Here is a 25178-nt window from a genome sequence, read left to right on the forward strand (position 1 = left end):
CATCTTATTTGGCAAGTACCCATTTTAACTGAAGAATGTGAGCTTAATCTATGCCTGCTTGGAACTCTTTATTATGTATACTGTTTCTGTATAATTGCCAAGAAAACAACATACATTTGCCTTTGTACTCACCAGGAGCTAAGTTGTGACCCAAGGAAAGCTTTACCTTTTTATGCCAGTTTAGGAGACTAAAAACCTTAAATAGGGCCTCAAATAAGTTTAAATAAAAATAAATACCCTTTTTGTCTGCTGGGCAATGTTTATTTCCATATTTCTCTGTGATCTTTCAAATTCTCAAAGGGTAGCAACATTTTACTGTGCTCCAACAAAGACTTGGGAAAACGTTGGTGATTATAAACTGAAGCAGTCATGCATAAGTGAAATAAAAGCCTTTCCTGTTTAAATCACCCAATATGCTATCCTGTGCATATCAGGGCTAAGGTTTAGGGTAATGGGTGCATTTGCATGGAATGGTCAGCCAGAGTTCTTCATTCTTATCCTTGAACATGCAGGGCACTGGAATAAGCTGTTGTAATTGCTTTTGCTGCTCCTTCTCCTAATGGACATGACTAACAAACGTAGGTCAAACAAACTGGAAACCATGTTCAGAACCAAATAGGAAAACATTTTTTTTTGGTCAGGTATGAGGTAACATTATTTTCACCAATGATTTATTGTAACACATTCTATAGATGAGGCTGCCCTTGAAGACTACCTGGAAACTTCAGTGAACCTAAAATGTGCTACCAGACATTCAGGGTACTGATATATTATGCTGTTACTGCAGAAGCTACAGAGGTTACCACTATATCATCAAATGCAATTCAAGGTGCTGGTTGCTACACATAAGGTCCAATGGGGCTTGGGATGTGGTATCTAAGAGACCACTCTTTTCAGATAGATTCTCTTTGCCCAGTCTGGTTGACATGGGAGGGCCTGCTGAAGGGCCTCCCTCCTTTTGCATGGTAGTCATTCTTTGTGCGGGTTCCCCTCCTACGGAACCGTTTTCCATAGGAGGGTGACTTTCGCAGGTCTAATGGAAATCTGACTTTTTCAGAAAGTCTTTCAAGAATGGTTGTATATAATCATCTATACCAGAGTGCTTGGCATTAGTGCTATCCGTATTATCATTATCATATGCGTAGACCTTCTAGAGTCCCTTGATTGATTGATAGACAGAGCAACAATAAGTGAAGCTGGATAAACACTAAGTGGTAAGTTGTCTACCATTTCCAGAACAGTCAACATGGCAAGGAGGCGGGTTGTTTCAGAGGGGCATTTGGCCAAGTTTCTCCCACAAAACCTAAAATGAACAGATGGTGGTCTTCTGAAACTCCGCATTCAGGCAAAATACACTGTATATCTAGTTAGTGGTGCTAAGAAGCTAATAATAACAAGCATGTCATCTTCCAAGTCTTCTGAGGCATGGAGCTGTCTGCTTGGCAAAGGGGCCATTGGATATGGCTGGGCTGATCCAAACTACCTCTTTGCCCAAGGCAGAGAAGGAAAAGATAATTGTCCAGCCTCCCCTTGGCATCCTAATGCAGCACTCAAAATTAATTTAATTATTTTGGCACTAGGGGTAATAGATCCCACAAGCACATCTCTTCTCTTGTAATAAAAGTATAACAGCAACCATTTACATTTCTGGTCTTTTTGCGACAACCCAGTGTCTAAAGCAGCTGTCTTTTGCCTAGGTTGCCCAGGGATGAATCCTGAGCCAGTTCTAGTACAGTTATTGTAATATAATAATAAATCAGTAGAAGCAATATTCAGTCAATCTGTGTGTGACCACATTGCATATAAAAAGCTTGGGTTTCAGTTACAAAAATATAACTTAAAACTGTCCTGACCCAGAATAAATTCAGACACACAAAGATGCTTTTGTGTGTCTCAAAGTAAATAGAATACACGCTGGCACACTATGTTGTTTCCATCGATTCAATATTCATATTTTTACTTGATATCATTGCAACTACAAACTTCTTTTCTATGATAACAATGTGCCATAATTTCCATACAGTTTTCAGTCAATAGCATAAAATGCATTTAAGCACCTTCAGCCAAAAGTGCTCTTCTTTCTTTCCTGGAATGTCATTTATTTGAAGAACAGCTATTCTGATGATATCACGAGTACAATGAGTAAACTGCAGAATATATATATTTGGGACTTTGTTTAAACAAGTCTTCTGCTGTTCTTGACTCTATTCTCACTGCCTTTGATGAATTCCGTTTACCTTCTGTGGGGAAAAAAATACCAGTTGCGTTGGGCATGAGGCCTGTCTATAAACATTTGTTATTTGCTTGTATATTTACATACATTTATAGCTCCAAATAGATACACAACTAACCACATTAATTTTCTTTCTTAAAAATGTTGGGTTCCAATCATAGTTCTTCCAGCGAAGCTCTTCCTTTGTCAGAAACCTTGCCTTGCATTGTTTTGTGCCTGTAGAAACAAAATCTGTATTATTTTGCATTTGAGAGAGGGAAAAAAAAAGAGACAACCTGGTTGGAATCCTCCAACCACCTGGGTTCAAATTCAGCAGCGCATATGCAGGAATGGAGCCAAATCCATTAAGAGTATCTAGAGACAGATGCTTAAGGTCTGAAAGGGCAAGTAAGGTTTATTGAGGGGAGGGGAGGAAGGGTGGAGGCAATCTGGGCTGCCAAATCCAGATGGTCACAAGATGACAGCAAAGACTGAGAGTTTTCTTTGACTCTAGTGGTGGCCTGGATTTTTGCAGTCCAGATCTGGTAGCCCTAAGAAAGAGGAAGGGAATGCAACCCTTTCTTCCTTGTCTTTTCTGTTTTGGCTTTTTTCCCCTCCTCTTCTTTATTGCTTCTCTTTCTCAATCTCTCTTGCATATGAAAGCAATACAGTTGTTTAAAAAGGAAGCAAAAAAATCAAGAGGAACCTAGTAGCACCTTGTCCACACATTTTACTAAAAGGCATCAGTTTTCGTGAACTGCATCTCACTTCATTGGTTGTCTTAGGACAAGAGCTGTGTTGATCCATTAGCAAAAAGACACAGCAAAATAGGTGCTGGGTGGCTTAACTCCCCTCCCCGCCTGCAAAAAGCATAGCTCCACCTGCTCCAGGGATGCTCTGAGCTCCCAAAGGGCGGCTACAGGCAGCCAGTGGATAGCAAGCAACGTACATCAACTGAGAGGGAGTCAAATTCTCGTATTTGACTAAAGGGAGTCAATTCTTAAGACTGAAAATAAGAATCCCCCTGCTGCTCCATCAGACCTAAAGCCAGATGGCCCAGCATCCAATTTCCATAGTGGGCCACCAGATGCCTATAAGAAGACCACAGGAGGACATGACTGTTATAGCACTTCCTACTCATGTTCTCTACCAACTAGTATTGAGAGTGCTACTGCCCAGAAGACACCTTTTTCAGTGTGATCAGAGAGGAGTTTTTCTGTGAACATTTACTTATTTATTTATCAAATTTTGTCACCACCCATCTCCCCCAAAAGAAGGACTCTGGGTGGTTTACAATAAAGCTAAAAAAATTAAAATACAATAAAAACAAGATACATTACCTAACATATGAATATAGAATATAAAATAGTATCCAAGAATACCTGCAGAAAGCCTTGAAACTGCATTTCGAAGTTCACAGCTAGGAAGAGAGTGATACTGAAGGCAAAAGAAGTTAACAGGAAAAATGAAAGCTTAAGTGTGTATTCATTAGATATGCACACTGAAATAAGAAGATGAGAAATTAGATTCAACTTCCCTGTTAACATTCTCTCCCTTTTCATTTCTCTTCTTTAATTTTATGTACTGCCAATCAAAGTGTTTTCCATAGCACATTTTCTACTCAAAATGGAGTTCCTGAAAACTACAAAATGAACTGCAGGCTGCTGTGCTCTGAGCTATCAATGCCATGGAAATTACTACAGAAAAAGTGTCAGTCAGCTGTCAGAAGGAGTATAATTTTCAAATGAAAATGCATCCTTCTTTTATTAACTTCTTCTGTCAGATGTCTTAAAGCTGTGAGATTTTAGCTGTAAATTCTTCTTCCAGATCATGGCTTCTAAGAAATAATGTTATGTATTATTTATTAAAAGAAAACATCTTGCTTTGTCCCCTTACTGGGCCTTTCCTTCTTCTCTTGTGCTCTCCAGTTTTAATCAATTTTATATTGGGAACCTGTGGACAGGAGACAGGTTTTGTCAGGGGTGTCCACAGGGAAGGGGTGAAAAGAGTCAGGATGGTGGCCATAACCATGTGGTCCAAGGTCCGCCCCTTTCTAATGTGCCTTGCAACACACATAAAAAAGGGCGGGGCTTCAATCACATGGTTGTGGCTGCCATCTTCACTTTTTGACCCTCCTGTGGACTTTGTCAAATGTTATTTGCCAATTTATACCAATTTAAATGGCTAATAGTGTGATCTTTTGCATCGCCACTCAGGAGTACATTTCACTCAGCATAAAGACCTTAATTTCCTTTTTTTGATGGTATTTGTATGCTGCTTTATCAAACTACTCTAAGTAGCCTTCAACAAAATAAGCACCTAAAAACATAATATAATTCCACCACAATCAATACCAATAAATACAGTACCATTTCTGACCATTCAGACCATTCATTCACTGATTACAACCAATCCTATCACACTCCTCTCTGAAGATGCTCTGCTTTTCCTGCTTTTAGGAATGATAGGAAGGAAGGGGCTATTCTAACCTGGGTGGGGCGGAGGGGAATGGGGCAAGCTGTTCCAAATGAAGAGAGCTATGACCAAGACAGTCGGCTTACAGACTTCAACCCCTTTAAAATCTTGGGTGGAGGAATCCACAGCATCCCCTCTCAGCTTGCCCATGTCAGGCAAGGCAAATTAGCTGTAATTGACTTCTGGGAGCCTGGGAAAGGGGATGACCATCTGAAAAATGTGGTAAGTTCAAAACATTTATTCTTCCCTCCTTGGTCAGAAAAATGGGTATCCGTTTCCTCACACCATCAACAGGCTGTTAGCAAAAAGGTAAAGGAATCCTATCCTTACAAACTTAGAATAACGAGGGTGCTAAAGTAAATATATTCAATTGCCAAAACTTCTGTAATCTATATGCCTTTTTCCCTTTCAATAAATCTGGTTAATAGGACTCTGAAAGAATATAGCTTTCTTGGTAATTTCTTTGTAATTAATAGTTTAATAATTAAAATTATTATTATTATTTTTAAATATTATTTAATTAACAATTTAATTCAATAATCTAACAATAATTTAATTATTTAACTATTATTTAAATTATTAAATAATAAAAATATTATTAAAATAATTAGTAATTAATTAATAATTAATAGTAAATTATAAGTTCTTAGTAATTGCCATGTACATTATGTCTGGAGTGGGCAGTCCTGCAGATGTCATGGACTCGAACCATAAGGGTTTTTTTGAGGGGTGAGTTTGACTCAGTCATGACTCCTAGTGACCCCATAGACAAGCCTGTGCAATTTTCTCAGCAACATTTTTGAAAGTGGTTTGCAATTGCCTTCTTTCTAAAGCTGAGAGATAGCAACTGGCCCAAAGTCACACAGCTGGCTTTGGGCCTAAAGCAGGACTAGAACTTGGGCTTCCCAGCTCTTAGTCCACTAGAGTGGGGAAAGCATCTCTTGTAAGGGGCTATATAGATGACCCCATTCCATCCTATGTAGGATATAGCCCTTAAACCTAGGGAAGGAGGATTGCAAGCTTAATTAATAAAGTATATTGGAGTACTGTAACATGTTCTCCATGGGGCTGCCTTAAAGACCACCTGAAAGCTTCAGCTGGTCCAGAACACAGGGGCATCAGCAGTGATGGGGTCGCCATGTTATGTATGTGTGACCCCATTTGCTTTGCAAGCTGCACTGGTTCCTGGGAAGTGTGCATTTCAGCCTTCCTCTGGTACCTTATTAAGCTGGACTGATGTAGGAGAAAACATTCCTTCTTTTCACCATCAAGTGTTTATGAAGAATTGCATAAACTGATTCTGTAATTTCCTAATTTTTCCTTAATATGATCAAGGAAGCTAGCTGTAAGAAATATTTGCCTTTAAACAGCAAAGCACAGGATCCATTTCACAACTCCTCAAAGCAGCTAACAGGTTAACAGAGGCTGGGGAACATAAACTATCAGGTAGTTAATTATGATGCAAAGCTTCTGCCTTAGAACAAATGCTTATTACAAGAGCCTGGCTAAACTATTGATGGATATTTAATCCATGCCAGGTTTCCTAGTAATTACAGAAATGACAAAATGTAACCAGATGAGGTACATATTTAGTGGAACAGCTGTGGCAGTTTCATCTCCACCAAAAAATTCCATCAGGGATGTTACAGAGTCTGAGAAATTCCTGTTACCCGGAAGAACCATCAGAATTTCACATATTTTGAATACTATCTGGCAAGGGTTGCCTGTGATATGGGACATTCGCATCATTTGAATTTGGATTCTTCTTAAAGGGCTGGAACTTGCCAAAAATGTATTGTCATCTAATTTCTCATCTCACCATGCTCAAAGAGAATGAGAATACAAAGAAAGCAAATATGTGCTTAAAGATTCAGAATGGGGTTTGAAAGGGGATATAGTTACCAGTCCTTGAGCAGTGCTTTATTTAGCTGGCCTATGGAGAAAGGCTCTTTGCAGCACAAGGTGAACAGCTGAAGATTACTTTTCTTCCCTACCTCCTATATACAACCATTCCACCTGGCCCCAGCAGGCCCTGCATTTCATGTTGAGTATGCACACCCAAATCCACTTGCAATATGCAGTAGCAGATGGCATGCCAGACATGCTGGAATATGGGCTCTCCAATCATTCCCTCTAGGCAATGAGCCAAGATGCTGCTGTGACACGGGAGAGAGGCAGGCCCCTTTCTACTCCCTGCTTAGTTCTAGTTTCCTGAAATTCAGTAAAACTAGCCTGTCCAGATTTGGGGCTGAAATTACAGCTCTGTGCATGATGCTTTCTCAGTTTTTAGTTACAAACACACCTCATTATTATCATATACAGAGTGGAACAGACTTCATTCTGAGCTAGTTCTTGTTTTCGTTTTGATGCTTTGGGAATGCCAGAGAGTAGAAAGAGAGTGCCAGGATTAGTGGATGAGGGTTGGGTAGTGGGCAGCAATGCATTGTGAGTGCATAGTTTATTTTCCAAATTCAGTTCCGAGTCTGAACAAGTAAAGGATGTAAGCCATGCAGCTTCTTGATGTGGGCAATGGGGAGAGCACTCCTTCCCTGCATCCCTAGTAAGCTATGATCATTGGCTTGGTAAGTCAGAGAGTCACATCTGCAAAACCAAGTCTAGCTTCTCTCTCTGCTATTCCTAAATAGTGGTGGCTCACGGTGCAGAAAACTTAATTGAAAGTGGACTATATCACTGTTTCTATTATATGAAAGCAGAACAGCAACAAGAAACTCATCATTCTGTCTAAATTAACTAAGTGCAGAGCCATCTAATGACTAAACCATTTAATGACACTATCCACGCAATTAACAAGCCTGGAAAGCAAGAGTAACTTCTCCTTTATTCTCTGCCTGCTGTCCTGTCAACCATTAAGTTTAATGCTATTATCAGACCCAGCCCTGCTGTAGGTTACAATGAACTACAAAAATTAATGAAAAGGGTTAGAATGATGAATGGGTGAGGAAATGCTAGACAGTAGTAAGCTGAATCCAAGAGGTCGAAATGGTTGACTATGCAGGAGTGAATCAGAGCAAAAGGAAGGACAATAAGAGAAAGAGAGGCAGAGTCTTCAGGTCCAACCTGATTTGTGCATTTAATATGCTTTTAGCTAGGAAAAATATCTATTATTTTAATTAAAATGGTTAATTAATAAAAATAAAGAACAGCAATATTTAAAGCAATAGAAGGTTTGATTTAATTGAAAAAGAAATACAAAAATCATGAGCAGACATTAAACACACTTTGAACAGTAGTTGAGATTTAATAGTCAGCACCTGGCTAATCTTGTCTGGCCTCGGAAGCTAGGCAACATTGGGCCTGTTGATACATGGATGAGATCCTACAAGGAATTTCTTGGGCTGAATATATCCCAGAAGACTGCAATGGCAGATCACTTCAAAAAGTGCATACATGTGCCCATTGGGAGTCAACGTGAGTTGAGGGTGTCTTTATTAGTTTAATTCTGATTTGGCAATCAGTTGAGTACAATTACTCAACTCACATTTGTTTGTTTTCAATTGCTCCCTATACTCGCTCTGCAAAACAAAAACAGCCCTATTCATTTCTTTATAACTTTTAAAATCCCACTCCTTCATCAAAGGTGATCTCAGGGTGGGGAACCTAAAACTGTAAAATATAACTGCAAACATTAAATACGTGAATTAAAAAGAAGCATTAAAAGCATTAAAAATGCCAGTATAAAAACTTGTAAGAGCTGCTGAAATAATGTGTGCTGCCTCTGAGTTTTCAAAATGCATACTATAAATGCTCAGCATTATGATAGCTCATGTTATAATTAACATGCTGGTAACAGCAGGTTAAAAGGCAAAAGTGGGTGAACAGACTCACCACTTCCTGCCTTGCAGAGATAGAATTCCCAAGAGACATGTTGGATAATTACGGTTTGATGCAGGTGTGGTGATTTTGGACTCCTGCCAGGCTGGACATAAGTCATTATGAGCTTTTATTATGCTAATCACAGTCTCTTCCTCTCACATGAATTCTGTCATTGGCAATCTGCCATTTTTTTACATCCCACCAGATGTTCCTGTAAAATAGCAGTTGCTGCCTGCTCATGATTGGCCTTCATATTTTTGGCAAATGTGCTATTAAAACAGATTTAGGAAGGTAAAGGCAGATCTGAAAATGCAATATCATAATAATTCATGCCAAAATTCAGTTTGCTCAGCTATGTAAGTGCAGTTTCTTTGTTCCTTGATCACCTGGGATTCTTTATTGCTTTTTAATGTGCATACATATATACATACTGATGTACATCTATGATGGGGATTTAGTTTACAGGCTGCTTCCAGGAGAATTTTAAAGCCTGAATTTATTTAGCATTTTCCATCTGGTTCTTGAAATTAAAAAAAAAAAAAGATATTATGCATTGTAATCTCCTAAATTTCAGTATAGTTAACTTGCAACCATAACCTTTGGCTCCCTTTGCACAGAGCAATGCATGAAATAACTGAACATTTTGTATGCTGATGTACAACTTCCTTTATAGTCTTTATGTGCAGGAGATCAGCTGAATCTTGTTTATTGAGAAAGGTTAAAGAATGTGGTATATAGTGAATAAGAATGAAGCTGTAATCACGAAATTGCTTTATAGGTTGGGATAAATGCTATTTGATGGAAAGATGAGTCTCTGCAAGATTCTAGGCATAGGATTAAGGCTGAGTTATATTCTGGCTCACTGAAGCTAATTTTAAAAATTTGATTTAGATCTTTTCTGTCTCATTGTCATGTATCTATAAAAAAAGCTTCACCCTTCATGGAGGTTTCTGATCTTCCATTTCAGTAACTGAGAAGGGCAAGAATTGACTGATTCTTCTCAACCATTGCTAAAACCCCTTTTAAAGGACTGTCTTTAGAACAGCATTTTCAGGATATTGAGATCTACTTCTTTAGCAATAACGCACAAAACATCTGTAGCACTGGAGAGCTGCTTATATTAATTTATCTGGTTTTCAACTTCTGATAACATTTTAGATCTCTTGTGTGCATATATGGACTGTTGGGTATGCAACATTTTGTCTATGATTTTTCAGGTTAAGCTCTTGCGGTTTCTCACTTAGGCTTAGTTGGATAAATTAGAGTAAGCCAATCAAAATAAGAGAGAGAGATGGAAGGGGCAACAAAAAGCCCAAATATGATACTGCCCATTGCATCTAGGATTGTTAACATTTAGATCTTTGCTGGAAGTTTAAACTTCAGAAGATGGTACCTCTTACAGAATCCTTGTTTGGATGAAGCCCAAGAAGAGATTCGCAATGCAACTTTATGCTTCATGAATGGATAGGTAAGAATTCAGAGTGGCGTACCTACTGTTGTGCCAATGCAACATGAAAACATTTGTGTATAGCAAGTCTTGCAGGAATAGCTGCCACAAATACCATCATGGTTTATTTTGGGCCTGGCTTATTGGGACAGCTGTACTTTGAGTGCCAAGATACATATAATATAACAGCAGAGTCCTTGGTGCTCTCTGAGCCTGGTTGTTTGCTTGCAGACGTTTCATCACCCAACTACTTAACATCATCAGTGTGCACTGTTCTCACACTGATGATGTTACCTAGTTTGGTAATGAAACGTCTGCAAGCAAACAACCAGGCTCAGAGAGCACCAAGGACTCCCCAGTTCAACCCTGAGCTCCAGATCTTCTCTTCTATTGAAACATATACTGTATAACAGTAACAAAGAGGGTCCCAGATTCTGTCACCAAGGAGCTGAACTTAAAACAGGTTCAAAAATTAGAGTTGATGCAAAATACAGTGGCAAAACTACTAACCAAAGCAAGGGAAAGGGGATCACACAATGCCTGTACTGAAAGATCTCAGAATCTGCCAACTGACTGCTGGGCATAGTTTAAGATATTGCTGTTGACCTTTAAGACCCAAAGTGGCTTAGAACATGATTATCTGAGGGATCTCTTCTCCCAGTATGAACGTGCCTCATTACCTAGATCATTAGGAGATAACTCTTTTGGAGATGCTTCTGTTGCCAGAAACTTGGTATGGAGCAAATGGATTCCTTATCTGACTCCTAGGCTATAGAATGTGCTTCCCAATATTTAGGGGACATTTCTATTGTCTCCTATAGAAAAATTTAAAAAGCAGAGTTGTGGATAATGGGAGGTGGGAAGCCTGATCATATTTTCATGATGGATGATGATCCCATCAAGGTGAGAAGTATCATAGTATACAAACACAAAACTATGCTGCACCTTGTTGTCTCTGTTATCTCTCTCACATGATCAGAATACTGGCTGCTATTTTTCTAGTTAATAGGAAAAGAATCCATGTGCAGAGCTTGCACTGAAGACAATTATGTGGCTTTTAGTTACCCTGAATCCCATCCTCTCTCCAAAATTAACCACTGACTTTAGGTCATGCAACACAAATGCCTTTCATATTTAATGCATATAATTTGAAAATTCTATACCAGAACCTGGATTAGGCTTTTCTGAATCAGTTTTTTTTTCTATTGGTCCTAATGAGATCTTTGATAGTACCCTTTTTTTTTTTTACACAAAACAAGGCAGGAATGCTAAAGTGTCAGAATCTTTTAAACTCTGCCTTAGATATATTTCCCACAACACACAAGCTTTCTACCATTTATTTTATATTGTTAATCCTTATCATGATTTGAGGCACTGAATTAGGATCATATTCACTAATCAAACCATGCAGACATAACTTTGCCTCTGGGTACAAAGGAGCTGCGTTTATTGTAAACTTCTACTGTCATAAATCTAACTTTGGGGTATAATATTGCAGCTGTATTTTTTGTGGCCGATTTACTAGTAAAAAAATCATCCAGATTATTCATCACACCTGAAAGTATCAATTCTTGGTAATTATACATTCTTGGTCTTTTAGTACGGCCTTTATTACATGGGAAGCAACTTCCTTGGTAAGTTTGGCTTACTAGATGAAAACTGGGTCATCAGATAAGAATGATAACTGCTTGAAACTGGGAAAGGAAGAAAATACATGGGAACAGCCCTTATAGCAGGCTAAAGTGACCTGTTTCTGGTCATGCAAGGGAACAAAGCAGGAATGAATTGATGAATTAAGCTAGAGGAGTTTTTGAAATGTCTGCTCGGCCTGGGAATATACAACCTGGCCCTATTTCAGACACTAACATGTCTTGGGGCAGCAGAGGGAAAGGCATCTTCCTAAGCGAAATGGAGAAAGGGCCTTAGGAAGTTATTCTTCCTGCTCTACTTTTTTAGCCATTGTGTAGCAGGGAACCATAGGAGGAGCTGTTCTCTTCACCATACAGGATTAGCCCAAGAGGGCTGTGCCTAAGGCAGAACCACCTTTACAGTGCACAGCATGGCCAAGTGATTTTGACGCCTGATTGAAAAAATCCCAATCAGTCTCTTCTTGAGAATCAAACCTCTAATAAATGAAGTAACTTGCAATCTGCTCTACAAGCTCAGCTGCTAGAAGCTACCTTCTCACATTGCTTAACGAGATGGCTGCTAGGCCAAGATAAAGGTGCAATTATCGTATAGTTGCCCTGGACGATATGAAATATTTATTTATTCAAATTTTGCTACCGCCCATCTCCCCCAAAAGAGGGACTCTGGGTGGTTTACAATAAAATTAAGACTATAATAATAAACAATTAAGATCTTATAAAAACAATTTACAAATATAAAATACAATATAAATAAGTATAAAATCCAAGAGGTTAAAAATTCTGATCAGGTGGGAGGGGCTCTAAGGCACAAGCCAACCCCATGAATGGTTGCCCACCTTCCTGCCCCACGCGAGACGGCAGAACCAGGTTTTCAGGGCCCTCCTGAAGATCAGAAGTGAAGGTGCCTGCCTCACCTCTGGGGGCAAGATGTTCCAAAGGGTGGGGGCAACTGCAGAGGAGGCCCGCTTCCTGGACCCTGCCAGTTGAAATTCTCTTACAGACGGGGTCCGTAATATCTTGTACCTTATGGGGAGGCAGCAGTGTCTGGAGGGTGGGAGCGAACAATACACGATATGCTGGGTTAAAATGTAACTAATTCATTTTGATTCAGTGGGCAATGACAAAAGCCTGAAAAATCTTTCAAGGGTTCCTCCAGGGTCAAAAGGTTGAGAAAGGCTGTTCAGGAGGATGGAGGTGAACAAGGTGGGCAATGACAAAAGCAGCATTGGGCTGATGCTAGGCAAGCTCCGCCTCTTTGTACATGTATTGTGACATCACATACAGAAAAAAGGAGGCAGGACTTGCACTGTGACAGCACAGTCCTGAAGATGCCTGGATGGGGAGGGCTTAAACTCACATATCTGCTAAGTCTCATGTACGGTAGTTGGTAAGAGGGAAACTCTGTTGAAGTCATTGAGCTGCTCTATAGCATGCTGGGAATCTGGATGCTAAAGATGCAATGATAAGGAATAAGGTAAAGGAAGCTTCTTAAGATTAAGGACATTGTTAAAACAAATGCTCTTTCAAACTTAATACTATGAACTTTACCAGTATATATAGAACTTTGGGAGAAGTGATCAGACACACATTAACAATGGGATAAAATAGCAGCAAAACTGTCTTAGTCTAAAACAACAGACATGTTGGCTGCATTTCTATGGCACACTGGATCAAAATGAGTTAGTTACATTTTAACCTATCATATGGTGTTTTTAGTTTATAGTTAGGGTCAATTGAATAAACTATGGTTCAATTAGACATAGATACACATGTTGCAAGAACACAGCCTTTATAATCAACCGCAGGAGTTAATCACAGAGTGTTTGTTTCTGAGTTGTAAATCGCCCTTGCTAGCACTGGGGTAAGCTTACTGCATTTTTTCATAGTTTTAAGGACATTGTGCCTGGAAGGCTTTCCACTCTAATTTCCCCTGATGGCTTGAGATACCATGTGCTTTTTTCATGGAGAAAAATATATACGGCCAGCAGAGAGGCCTACAGGATTTGCCTCACGGCTTGGCCCCTCCCTGCTTACTCAGCTTGTTCTGCTTATTGCACTGTGAGTTCTTGGGGGAATAAATAACTTCAAAATGGAATAAATAATGAAATATGGAAATAATGAAATGAGTCACCAAAGGAAGAGATCAAGGACTTGCATGAGCAAAGCCTAAGCTGTCTTCCAGTCCTGCTGCTGTGGCATGCTGGTACCTTACAAAGGCTTTGATAAAGCTGCTTCCATACATAGCAAGTTCAGTTCAATCTTTCTACACGAAAACAAAACAAATGATGTTGTGGATGTTGTGGTTTAACAGGACTTGTTAATCTAGCTACTGTCTAGTCCAGTGTTTCTCAGCTTTGACAACTTGAAGAGGTGTGGACTTCAACTCCCAGAATTCTGGCAGTTGAAGTCCACACCTCTTCAAGTTGCCAAGGTTGAGGAACACTGGTCTAGTCAGTATACCTCCTCCTGTGAATTCCTGATGCTGCTTCTGCTTGGCAGACAAGATTCCAAAGAAGGTATGTGAAAAATAGCATTGACCATAACAATTTGACTTTGAATACTATTTTTCCTCCTGATGGGTGCCAGGGCAGTGTACAGAAATAAAAACCATCAACAATTAAATAACCAGTGCTAAAAGACCATGAAACGACTAACATTAAAGCCAAGTTCATGGTAAAAAAGCAGTCTAAAGTTGTTTCTGGAGCAATCATCCCACAAGTACGTGGGAGAACCTTTTATACTGATATTTTGCTTTTCAGCAGAGCCAAAGGAATTTTGCTGCCAGTGGCAAAGCAGCAACTCTGCCACCTCCCACCGCCACACAAGGAGCGCAGAATGAAAGAAAGGATATTTTAGGGCCTGATGAAAGAAGTGTTAACTTTTTCTTCTCTCCCTGGAATTTAAAATAGAGCAATGAAATCTGAGATGTCCTGTCCACATTCTGCATAAGGGTAGTGCTGGACCAACCAAAATCTGCCTTTAACTGGAAGCCAGTACAGTGGATTGTATTCTTGTAAACTGCAGGGAGAGACTCAGTAGTCAATAGTATAATATATTTAAAAGGCATAAAATATGCTGATGGTCCCTTCACTGAGGAAGAAGGTACTAGCAAGCCACTCCTAAAAATGCTGCTAAAAAACAACATTTCATGTCCTAGGAGTTGATTAGATAGACCGTAACAACAACATGCCAATGGCAGGACAATCTCTTTCGATCCCTGACCAGTTTAAATTCATTATTCTTCCCTCAAAGAATAGCCTCAAGAAGAAGCTTTGTTCGCACACCCTTGCCCCTGAGTTCTACAATTTCCTGAATTTGCAAGTCACACTTGGCTACCTGAAGGTGCAGTACACCATGTGAATTCAGGCTTAGGACTTGGATAACAAGATGCCAACTCACAGATGCGGCCTTTCTGCTGAAATGGAAAACCCCCTGCTTGCTGATACGCTTCCCCTTCCTTAGTTGGAAGGGTAGAACTAGTTGGTTGGAATCTGGCCACAAATGCAGCTGCTGAAATTTATCTTAGGAGGCTTCTGAGTGGCTACTGTTGAGCTCTCAATTTTTCCCTACAAGGTGTACGTTCAGCCTGCTTATTTTCAATTCCCACTCATGGAAGTCCCATGGAAACCTTATATGAGATATCAGAACATCCCAAAGTCTTGAATTAAATCCAAGCAGGTGGGCATGACATGGATAATGAGAAATTAACTGAATACCTGCTAGGATGTTAAAGGACACGTGAGCCAACTACACAAGTACATTCTGAAACAATCAGAAAACAATGTTAATTAAATACCCTGGGGTGGATTACATAAAACTTCTTACTATTTTGTTTTCAGGCAGGTTTAATAACAAAAAAATTGAGGTGTTACCTTTATATATTCACATGATAAATGCAGTCTCATCATACACACTAAGAACATCCATTAAAGTAAAAGAGTCAAGATGGCTCATGACTCTGAAGCTGTAACTTGGAGACCATTTTATTAAAGGGAATGTTTTAAATGTTTGGATCAGTTTGGATCAAAATGATGGAAAGGGGGAAGATTAAAGTGTTTTGCAAAAGCCTTGGGCAGGGGTAGGGCAGAGCAATCTAATCTTCAGGTGTGCTTGTTTTGACTTAGTAGGTATTTATCTTCTCAGTTTCCTGCCAGTTCTGAGAATAAAAGAAGTGCTATGCTGAATCAGACCAAAAGGCTGATTCCCTGTCCAGCATTCTTTCCCTTCAATGGCTAATCTGATGTTCCCGGAAAGTCTACAAATAGGACATCAATGCAATAACATGCTTAGCCTTCTCTTCTCTCCTCAGCAAATGGAGTTGAGAGGCCTAGTACAGACAATCAATAGATCCAATTCATAGCCTTATATTTTACAACACATTTACATTCCTTTAGAACTGCCATATTTACTAACTTCTGCAGTAGCAAACTTCTTAGCTGAACTTTGTACTATGTGAGGAAGAACTTCCTTTTATTTGTCTTGACATCGCCCACTGTTTACTTTCATTGAGTGTCTCCAGGTTTTACTGTTTTCATGAGATGGGACAAGACCTTCTTAATTTTTTTCCATGCCATGCATATTTGATGTACTTCTTTTGTACTTCCCATTTCTAAACTTAAAAATTCCAAATGTTGATTTTTCACAAGGGCTGCACCCTGGATTGTCAACAAATGTTCACTTAGGCCTGGCTGATGTAACACTTTCAAACCTTAATATAGCTTGTTCATACTTAGCATGTTGTGTGAAACAAACCAGTGTGATTATTTTATGGTTCAGTGTGTCATGTGTACCTAGAAAATTGGAATCAGTAAATAAACAATGATTTGGTTAAGCGAAGCCACTGGTGATTCCGGGAGCATTCTGAAAAAACCAACGTGATTGGCCGCTGCAGTCACCCTGGTGCTTTACTTCAGAGTGGAAAGCACAGTGCTACAAGCCTGTTCTTCTATTGCTTGTGTGTGTGTTTAAAGGCAACTTAATCCTGGTTCTACTTAAAACTTTTCTAATTAGATATAAACTAAGACTTCAATGACTTTTATAGCCCCTCCCGCCGTATCTCCAGCCATTAAAAAAACGTGCAGCCATTTAAACGTCTGCAGAATTTTAGTTTAATTCTAAAATTAACCTCCTACTGCATCGAACAGAGACTTGATAGGTAGCCCTCAGTGAACCCGATTCCTCGTCCCCACATCTCTATACGCGGACTCTTCTAGGGACGGCCTCCAGGGGTCAGTAGTCAAACGGAATGCGCTTTGCCACAACCGCACTTGCACTGAGGATAACAACAGCGCTGGCTGCCAGATTGATTCCTCCTATACAAAAAATTCCTTAAAGAGGACGGCGCTTGCAATCCATCTGTGCTGCCTCCCTGTGCATTATGGGAAGCGTAGTCTTCAAAGGTTCCAGCTGGGCTTGGCTGCAAGGAGCCAAGACTACAAGTCCTATAATGCCGCGGGGCAATCGGTTGGCCGTTCCTTTTGAATGATTTCACTGCGGTTTCCATTCCCAGGGAGTTTCGCAGCCGCAGCCAGAGACGGGGGCAGGAATCATGGTGTAAGCGCCGGGCGACCGAAGAGCCAAGGAGCCCGCCCGGTTAATGGCACGCCGGGCGAGTGGCGCTGGGGAGGGGAGGACCATGGTGGCCGGGGGACTCGCGGGGTTCTGAGGGCTGCCCAAGGGGCGGAGGGTGCTGCGGGGTCCATCCTTCGGCTTGCTTTCTCTGCCGCATTTCCTTCCTTTTGCCGGTCTGGAAACCCCCCCCCCCTCGCCGCCTCTGCCTGCCGCAAAGATGTCTCTAGCCTTGGAAGAGGAAGAATACGGCAAGCTGGTGATGGAGTCGGAACCCGAGTGGCTGCGCGCCGAGATCAAGCGGCTCTTCCAGGAGCTGGGCGAAACCACCCGGGAGAAGATCCAGGCTGCGGAGTATGGGCTGGTCGTGCTGGAGGAGAAGCAGCAGCTCAAGCAGCAGTACGAGGAGCTGGAGCTGGAGTACGAAACCATCCGCACCGAGATGGAGCAGCTGAAAGAGGTGAGGGCGCGCCTCGGGGTCGCCGGGCACCGCAGCGGACTGCGCCAGCAGCTGGGCTCTGTCTGCGGAGCGCGGGGGCGGCCGAACGAGCCCTTCTGCGGGAGGGACGGCAGGCACGAAGGCCGATTGCCCGCTCTTGGGCAGCAGTGGGGAGGCGGGGAGCGTGGGCTAGTGGTTGGAGAATTTCGCCAGCCAAGCTCGGCCTGTCGCGCGCGTGTGGACGGCAGACTTTAGTGTCGCGCACGGATTTCTTGAGTTTGAACCTTTGCAGGGGAAGCCACGAGGATGGGGGCTGGACACATGAGATGAGTGCCTGGATTCATGGGTGGTGGGTGCGTAGTGAGGTTTGCAAATCCTTGCAAATCCTCCTCCTGCTTGGGACGTCCTGTAGGTAGCCGTCCACGGAAAGCAACTGCTGGCGTCGTCGTCATTTAGTTTATCCGGCAGATCCCACCCCGCACCCCAATGCAGTGTCACAGGGGCCACTAGAAACCGGAATCTTGACCCTCCTCCTCTGATCTGGCGCCATGCCATGTAGTCCCCTTAAAGGGGCAGCTGAGGGTTCTGTTAATGAACCGTGTCCTTCCCGTGGCTTCTGCTGGGTTTCCTTGCAGAGCTGGGAAATGGGCTGCTAGACGATCCTTGGATAGCGGACCTATGGTGCCCACTAGCAAAGGTCGTTCTTCTCTTCCCCCGCGGAAGAGCGCTCCGGCCTGCTGGCAAAGGCATTTCCGTTGCTATTTAAGGAGCGCAAACCCTCACGGGAGTTGTCTCCTAAACTGTCTCTCTAGAACTGCCAAAGATTTATGCATTCTGTTTGTTTTGATGTTTGGCAGGTCCTTACGTGGAGAATTTTGGGAACATAGATTTCCTGACCTGCATTTCCTGCCTCTAAGTACACAAGAAATCTTAATTTTGAAAGGGGAGATCATATTGAAGGGCTCATTTGAGAAATGTTCTCTGTTCAGAATTGACGTTTGGATAGTGAAAAAACAAACTCATTGATTTGAAAATTACACTCATTTTTCAGAAAGCTACAGAAATTTTTCTATCTGGATGATTCAGATTTTGACATCAATACTTAAAATTGTGCAAGGTTATCTCCAAAGAATTTGATTTTTGTTAAAACCTTCTAGGCTTAAATTCACATTTTGTGCCTGTGCAAAATATCCTTTTGGTTATTTGCTGAATGGTGAAAATCCTCTCTTTCAGTTCCCCTGTTTAGACAACTTTTCTGCATTTTCATAACCCTAAGAAATTAAAGAAGAATGAAAACTTACACTTCTCATTTTTTGAGAATTAGGCAATTTCCCGGATACCTGATTCAGATCTGGTTTTCTGGCTTTTCTATCCTAGAGTGTCAGTCTTTACCATTAGGGACATGGCATGCAGTTCTTCCCCCAGTCCTTCTGGGGGCACTATAATTAAATGGGGGAAAAGAATAAAAGCTGCTTTGTGTTCCTCTGGCTTGTTCAGCCATCAGGTAAGCAGGGGAAGGAGAATAGCTGTAGCAGAAGGTTGTGTCAGCTAGGATAGCAAGTTGTATAAATACTGGCCCCTTCCTTTGTACACCAATTGTAGTGAATTTTGGATTAGAAAGTAAGAGCATTGGATGTGGCTTGAAAAATAGTAATTGTCACAAATGCACAGAGGGAACATTGGAGGGAGGTGAAGAGCAATCATACGTCTATTGTGCAGAACATACAGTATTGATAACTTGCCAGCAATGGGGGCAGTAGCATAGGCTCAAAAGGGAACAGTAAAAGGTAATTTAATGTAATCAAATAGCATAAGCCTCTGTGCTGGCACAGTTTAATAATGATTCCTTTTTTTAGAGAAAAGTGTTTAATATTACTCACTGTTTAAATAGAGTTTTTAAAGAGGGCACCATTAACTAAGCAAAGGGTTTTTCAGTCCTTATTAAACATATGTCTGCATTGGTATGTCCAGAAATACTATTGTGAAGTCATGGGAAAAATTCTTGGAGGGCATATGGTTGCCAGTACAGCATCACTAATGGCTTTCTCTCCTCATTTCTCCCCCTCCTGTCTACGCCATGTGTTAATGTTAACATCTGCATTGTCAGCATAAGCACAAACATGTGATCTTTCTGAGACATAGAGAAGGAGGTAGAATTTCCACCATCAGCGGAGAGGGTGAGGATTTAATATCCCTCCCAGAACCTGTGGCCCCTTCCTGTAATGACTATCAGAACTGAAATATGTTATTGGCAAAAAAAATGTAAGCAGACATGCAGTGAGATTTGAGCTGGGTGTGTCTGAGCATGTCTGCTAGGGTGGGAAACCAGTTTAGAGAGACCTTCCTCAGAGAATAGACTCTAATAGATCTTTAAATGCTTGGTGAGGGGGCTTGGGATATAATCACTGGTGATTTTTTGGGGGCTGTAATATCACTGTGGGTCAGTGAGTTAAGAAGGATTGATGCTGCTCTTGCCCCAGAAGCCCATCTCCATTTATGATGGGCCCAAAATACCTCTTGGTTTTCTGAGCAGCTGTAAGCAATGAAGCCATCTTGTAGACTGCTAGGATTCAGGTAGCTCAAATCTCACTGCTCATATGACTCAGCATAGGTGAGAGGGCCCAACTGTGCCTGGTATATTGCAGGTTACCAATTAAGCATCAGATCAAATCATTTATTATAGCCACAAGACCAGAGAATAGCAAGATAAAACCCACAAAGTGAAACTATATACACAAGAAGTAAATATAAATGTAAAATAGCAAAGAATAAAAATACAAGATAAAGAGTACAATGCATAAAATACAAGTAAGTAGATGAAAGTCAAAGTCTTTAGCTACAAGTAAGGCGAATAGAACAAACAGAGGCACAGAACTGGCAACCTGGGAGGATATACTTGGGTTCTTTGTCAGACAGGAGGAGCAAGGAATAGAAGTTGTGCTCTTTGCCTGGAAACTTCTTCAGGGTGGGGGAGGTGAGGGTTATTTGAGAGTCCCTGTGAAGGGAGCAACAAAGGAGCACATGGCAGTGAAGGAGGGCTTCTCCACCGTCTTCGTTTCCTCAGTGACCTACCTAGTTGGGCTTTCTCAGATGGCAGGTTGGTTGCTGAAGGCTATCCTTGGGACAGACTCAGATGACTGTTCAGTGGCCTCCTTGGATAGATTTGTGATGCATTTTGAGGGTAAATTTGCACAAATCTGTTCAGATTTAGACATCACAGTTCTTGCAGATCCTGTTAAGTATAGTTAGATGTTATGAAATCAATTTTAGTTATTTCAGCCTGCTGTCAGGATGGTAGTCTTAACTACTGAGGTTCTTTGCCATTGTGACTGTTAAAATTTAGTAAGGAGGGTCTTATTAGTTGGATCCAGGGAGTAGTTAGTAAATCTTTAGATGCCCACTGTCTTAAAGAAGGTGATGGCTTGGTCTATTTTGAACAACCTTTTCCTAGACTCTGAGGCTTGGTCTACTTTGAACAACCCTTTCCTAGACCCAATGGTAAATACTTTTTTCTTAAATTAGGTGTTGGAGAGGATGGTGGCCATCCAATTGCAAGCATGTCTGGAAGAAATCAGTTACCTAGAGTCATTTCACTGTGACTTCATGCCTGGGTATAGCACAGAATCAGCCTTACTTGCCCAGTTGAGAACTCGGGTGTTATACCAGATAGATTCTCTGGGATTATCATTATGCTTTGGCACTACTGATCACAGCATGTCACTGGAGCAGCTCACTAAGCTGGGAATTGGAGGTTCAATGAAATTGTTTCGTTCCTACCTGCAGGACTGATATCAGATAGTAGTGATGGGAGATGACGCTCGAGTTTGGGTTCCCATAGAATTCTGCTCTCTCTACTCTGCTGTTCAGTATCCAGGTGAAATGGCTGGGAAGGTCTGGAAATTCAAAGTGCAGAATCATCAGTATATTGACACTATTTGACACTTCCCTGAAAGTAATGATAGACTAAGGGCCAAGATATTGAAATGGACTCTATATAAGTTGGTGTAATACTTGGATGAGTGTTTCTCAGGGCTGGGATTTAGGAAACTCATTTATATTGGATAAGGAGTACTTCCTCTGAAAGAACAGCTGTGTGGTTTGGGACTTCTTTTTGATTCTGATTTGTTACCAGAGGCATAGGCTGTTCCAGGAGCAAGAAGCTTTGGCTGGTGTGACAGGTAGGATTCCAGCTGAACGGATCCATCCCCTAATAATCTCTTGATTGAATTCTTTATGTGGGGCCACCTTGGAGACTATGCAGAAGCTGCAACTAGTATGGCACTCAGCTTCTTGATCTTTAAGTGAGGTGACTAAAAAGAACCATGTAACACTGATTGCTTGTAAGCTGCCAGAATCAATTTAAGGTATTTAGTTTATAGAGCCCTAAGCAGCTTAGGATACATTTTATCCTTAAAATGTTGTTTCCCTCAATACCATCTAGCATGTGCATTAAGATCAGCCAGGAGGATTCAGCTCATAGTGTGGTGGGGCCAAGTAAAGTGTGTTAGTGGCAACATCCCAGTTATGAAATTGTCTTCTAAAGTATGCTTGGCTGATCCCCGTGCTTTCTTCTTGGAGAAAACAGTTGTGAAGGGTATGGGTGTTCACCAGCAATTTGTATGATAGTGGGCCAATTTGTATTTTAGATTGCCAGTTACTTTGCTTTTCTGTCTTTTTAAAAAATAAACATTTTAATTTTTGTATCTAATGTGTTTAAGTATTGCTGTTTTCACTGTGAGGCTATTTAAGATAGCTTTCATTCTCTTGTAAACCTCTTTGGGTTCGATAAAACCTAAATAAAATCTGCACTTTTTTCCTCAGTCTAAGTAGCAAAATTAAGTAACAAAATTCTGTTTGTGTAGAATTTTAAATTGAAAGACTGGATATAGGCTAGGTTACGGAAAATTATAGTTCTGTAAACTTTTATGAAGTTGTGGAGTCTTTGCCTAATCTTTAACAGATGTACACTGAGCAATCAGCAGAAAAAATTGTATTTATGATGTGGTAGCTTTTTTTAAAAAAATACAGACTTTGTTGTGTAAGCTTGCTTGGAACATTTTCCATCATCCCCTGGGCATGTTTAGTCAGAAGTAGTTCATCTGATGTTATTTATGTAGTATATGATTATGCTACGTTGTACAGTAATGTAAAAAAAAAATCTTGAAACCATGTGAGCTGCTCCTTGTAGCTTTGTGTTGTACTTTCAGTTTGAACTAGAAGAATGTGAGCATTAGAACCTAGCTGACATTCTATAATTACAGTTATTGAGGACATCGGGTAAAGGAATGTTTTATTTACAATATTATTGTTCAAGTTGTCCTGGAATCAGTGTTTAGATTCTTCATCACATGGCACATATTGTTACATAATACAAAGAGCGGAGTATATTTTGCTAGGTCTTATGAGGTTAAATATTAAGAGTTGAGCCCTACATGCAGAGTAATGTTGTATATATTGCAAATGGGTACCTGTGGAATTGGATATTTTTGTGGGTTTTGTCCACATTGAAATTTAAATTGACCCAGGCCTGTAAAATTACAACTTTGAATTTTCAGCAGACCTAGCTAACCTGTGAAGATTTCAACTTAAGTTATTTGGACAGGTTCAACTGACGGAATTAAAACAAATTCTTCAAACGTGTGCATAACTGGAAACATTTTCTTGACAGCTCAGTACATTAAAATGAAAAGCAGATAGCAGCAACAACAAATAATCCCAATCTGCCTTTATCCATTTCCTATTCCATAATATAGTTTCCCCCAGTTTGATGTTCTTTAGATGTAGGAACTAATTTAAGCAAACTTTCCCAATTGCTCATCAGCTGGTTTTGGCCAGAAATCTCAGATTAGGAATTAAGTGCGAGTGTTGCATACACTTGTTGAACATTAATGCACCCAGCAAGACATACATAAACAGAAATGAACCATGCAAGTCATGCTATTAAAATTAAACTGGTTAAAAGTAGAGCAAAACTTAGGTCAAGGTCTTATGCTCTCCACAGGATAATACTTATGTGCCTTTATTACAAATAGCCACAGACAAGAAACCATAAATTGGAATGACTCTTCCAGTCAGGGCCCCTCAACCAGGTGAGATGAGCCCTAACTGTGACTCAAACATTAGCCCACCCAAAATCCATCTCCCCAGGAGTGCATAGCCTTAGAAGAACTGCAGAACCTACTTTTTTGTTACATATGATCATTTATTTATTTACTCATTTATTGCATTTATATGCCACTTTCCATTCAGGAGCTCAAGATGGTGAACATAGTGTTCCCTTCTATTTTTCCTCATAGCAACACTTCTGTGTGATAGGTTAGGCTAAGAGAGACTGACTGGCCCCTTGTGAGCTTCCATGATGGAGATGGACTCCACATTACTGAGGTTTCCACTCCTAATCCAACACCTTGATGTGCAGTGGCTATGATCAATTTTAAAGTGATAATATGTATGCTTAGCATTGCACGTACACAAGAAAAGTGATTCTTTTTTCAGATGAATCAAAGCTTTGGACCAAAGAGGCTTCCCACCAAAGTGGGAAGGTTCTGCTTCCCACTTGGGTAACTGTGGATTTTACTGGAAAGAGAAAACACAGAAGCACAAGAGTATTTTTAAAAGTACAATTTGGCAGAATTGATTGACAAAGAATAAAAAGTGATACTGAATAAAATACAAAAAATACCTTTTGAAGCGTACAATAGAATGTAGCCCTTGGAAATATTTAATAAAATTCAAGTAGAATTAAAATTTCAAACTCAAGACAATCAGAGATTGGAATGAGTTTGGAAAAAAATGACATGTCAGGGTTAGCCCCAAGCCCAACTAGAGTATCTCAGGATATGAGCCTTCACCACAGGAACCTATACTCTGGTGAAATGGATACAGTGGACATAAGTAATAAGAATAAAAGGCTGATTAAAAGGAGAACTACTGCACCTAGCACAGAAGTAGATACTAAGTTGGACTGAGAAACCATATTCAAAACAGCCTCAAAGAGTTGCAACTTGACTTGGGACATGGTCACCAGAAGATTGGGTGCATATAGTTTCATAAAAAGAGGCCAGAGTTGAGAGAAATAAATGAACTTACCATGATGATCAGAAAATGAATGATAAATCAGGTCACTAAGGCCAAAAGTTTTTGACACTTAAATTTCACAGTTCCCAACTAACATAGTCAAAGGCATCGCTGCCTGGTTATAGGTACATTCGGAGCATACCCCAAGTTGGAGAAGAACATCAGCAGTCTCTCTTCTTAAAATTCACAATATTCCCATATCAGAGGTACTCCTGTGCAGGAGGTAAAGCAGAGGCAGTGTTGCTTGCTACTGACCCACCTGCTCCAGCTCACTTATTGACTGATGTGCTGAAGCATCATGCTATTTTCTTAAATAAGTTTTTCCTTGTTTCACTCGGTGAAAGATTAGTTCCAACAGAATGAATTGGAAAGAGAACTGTAGGAACCCAGCTATTACATGTTACTACACCTCAGTGATTCTGTTTAGAGTAGGCTTTCCCAGCTGGTTGCCCATGGCTGGGGGATACTTGGAACTGA

At 40.6% G+C, this 25178-nt stretch overlaps 1 protein-coding gene across 2 annotated transcripts in view; it reads left to right on the forward strand.

The window, feature by feature from the left end:
- The first annotated feature begins 17041 nt into the window (after positions 1–17041).
- Positions 17042–25178, forward strand: part of BICD2 (BICD cargo adaptor 2) — a 105726-nt gene continuing 97589 nt past the window's right edge. The window contains exon 1 of one of the 2 annotated variants that reach the window (XM_063291785.1): positions 17042–17645. In XM_063291785.1, coding sequence (XP_063147855.1) covers positions 17406–17645 — 240 coding nt within the window. In that variant the 5' untranslated portion in view covers positions 17042–17405. The remainder of the gene's footprint in view (positions 17646–25178) is intronic. The other variant, XM_063291786.1, reaches the window with a different exon arrangement.

The sequence above is a fragment of the Candoia aspera genome, chromosome 2, assembly GCF_035149785.1.
Source record: "Candoia aspera isolate rCanAsp1 chromosome 2, rCanAsp1.hap2, whole genome shotgun sequence".
Classification (NCBI taxonomy): Eukaryota; Metazoa; Chordata; class Lepidosauria; order Squamata; family Boidae; genus Candoia; species Candoia aspera.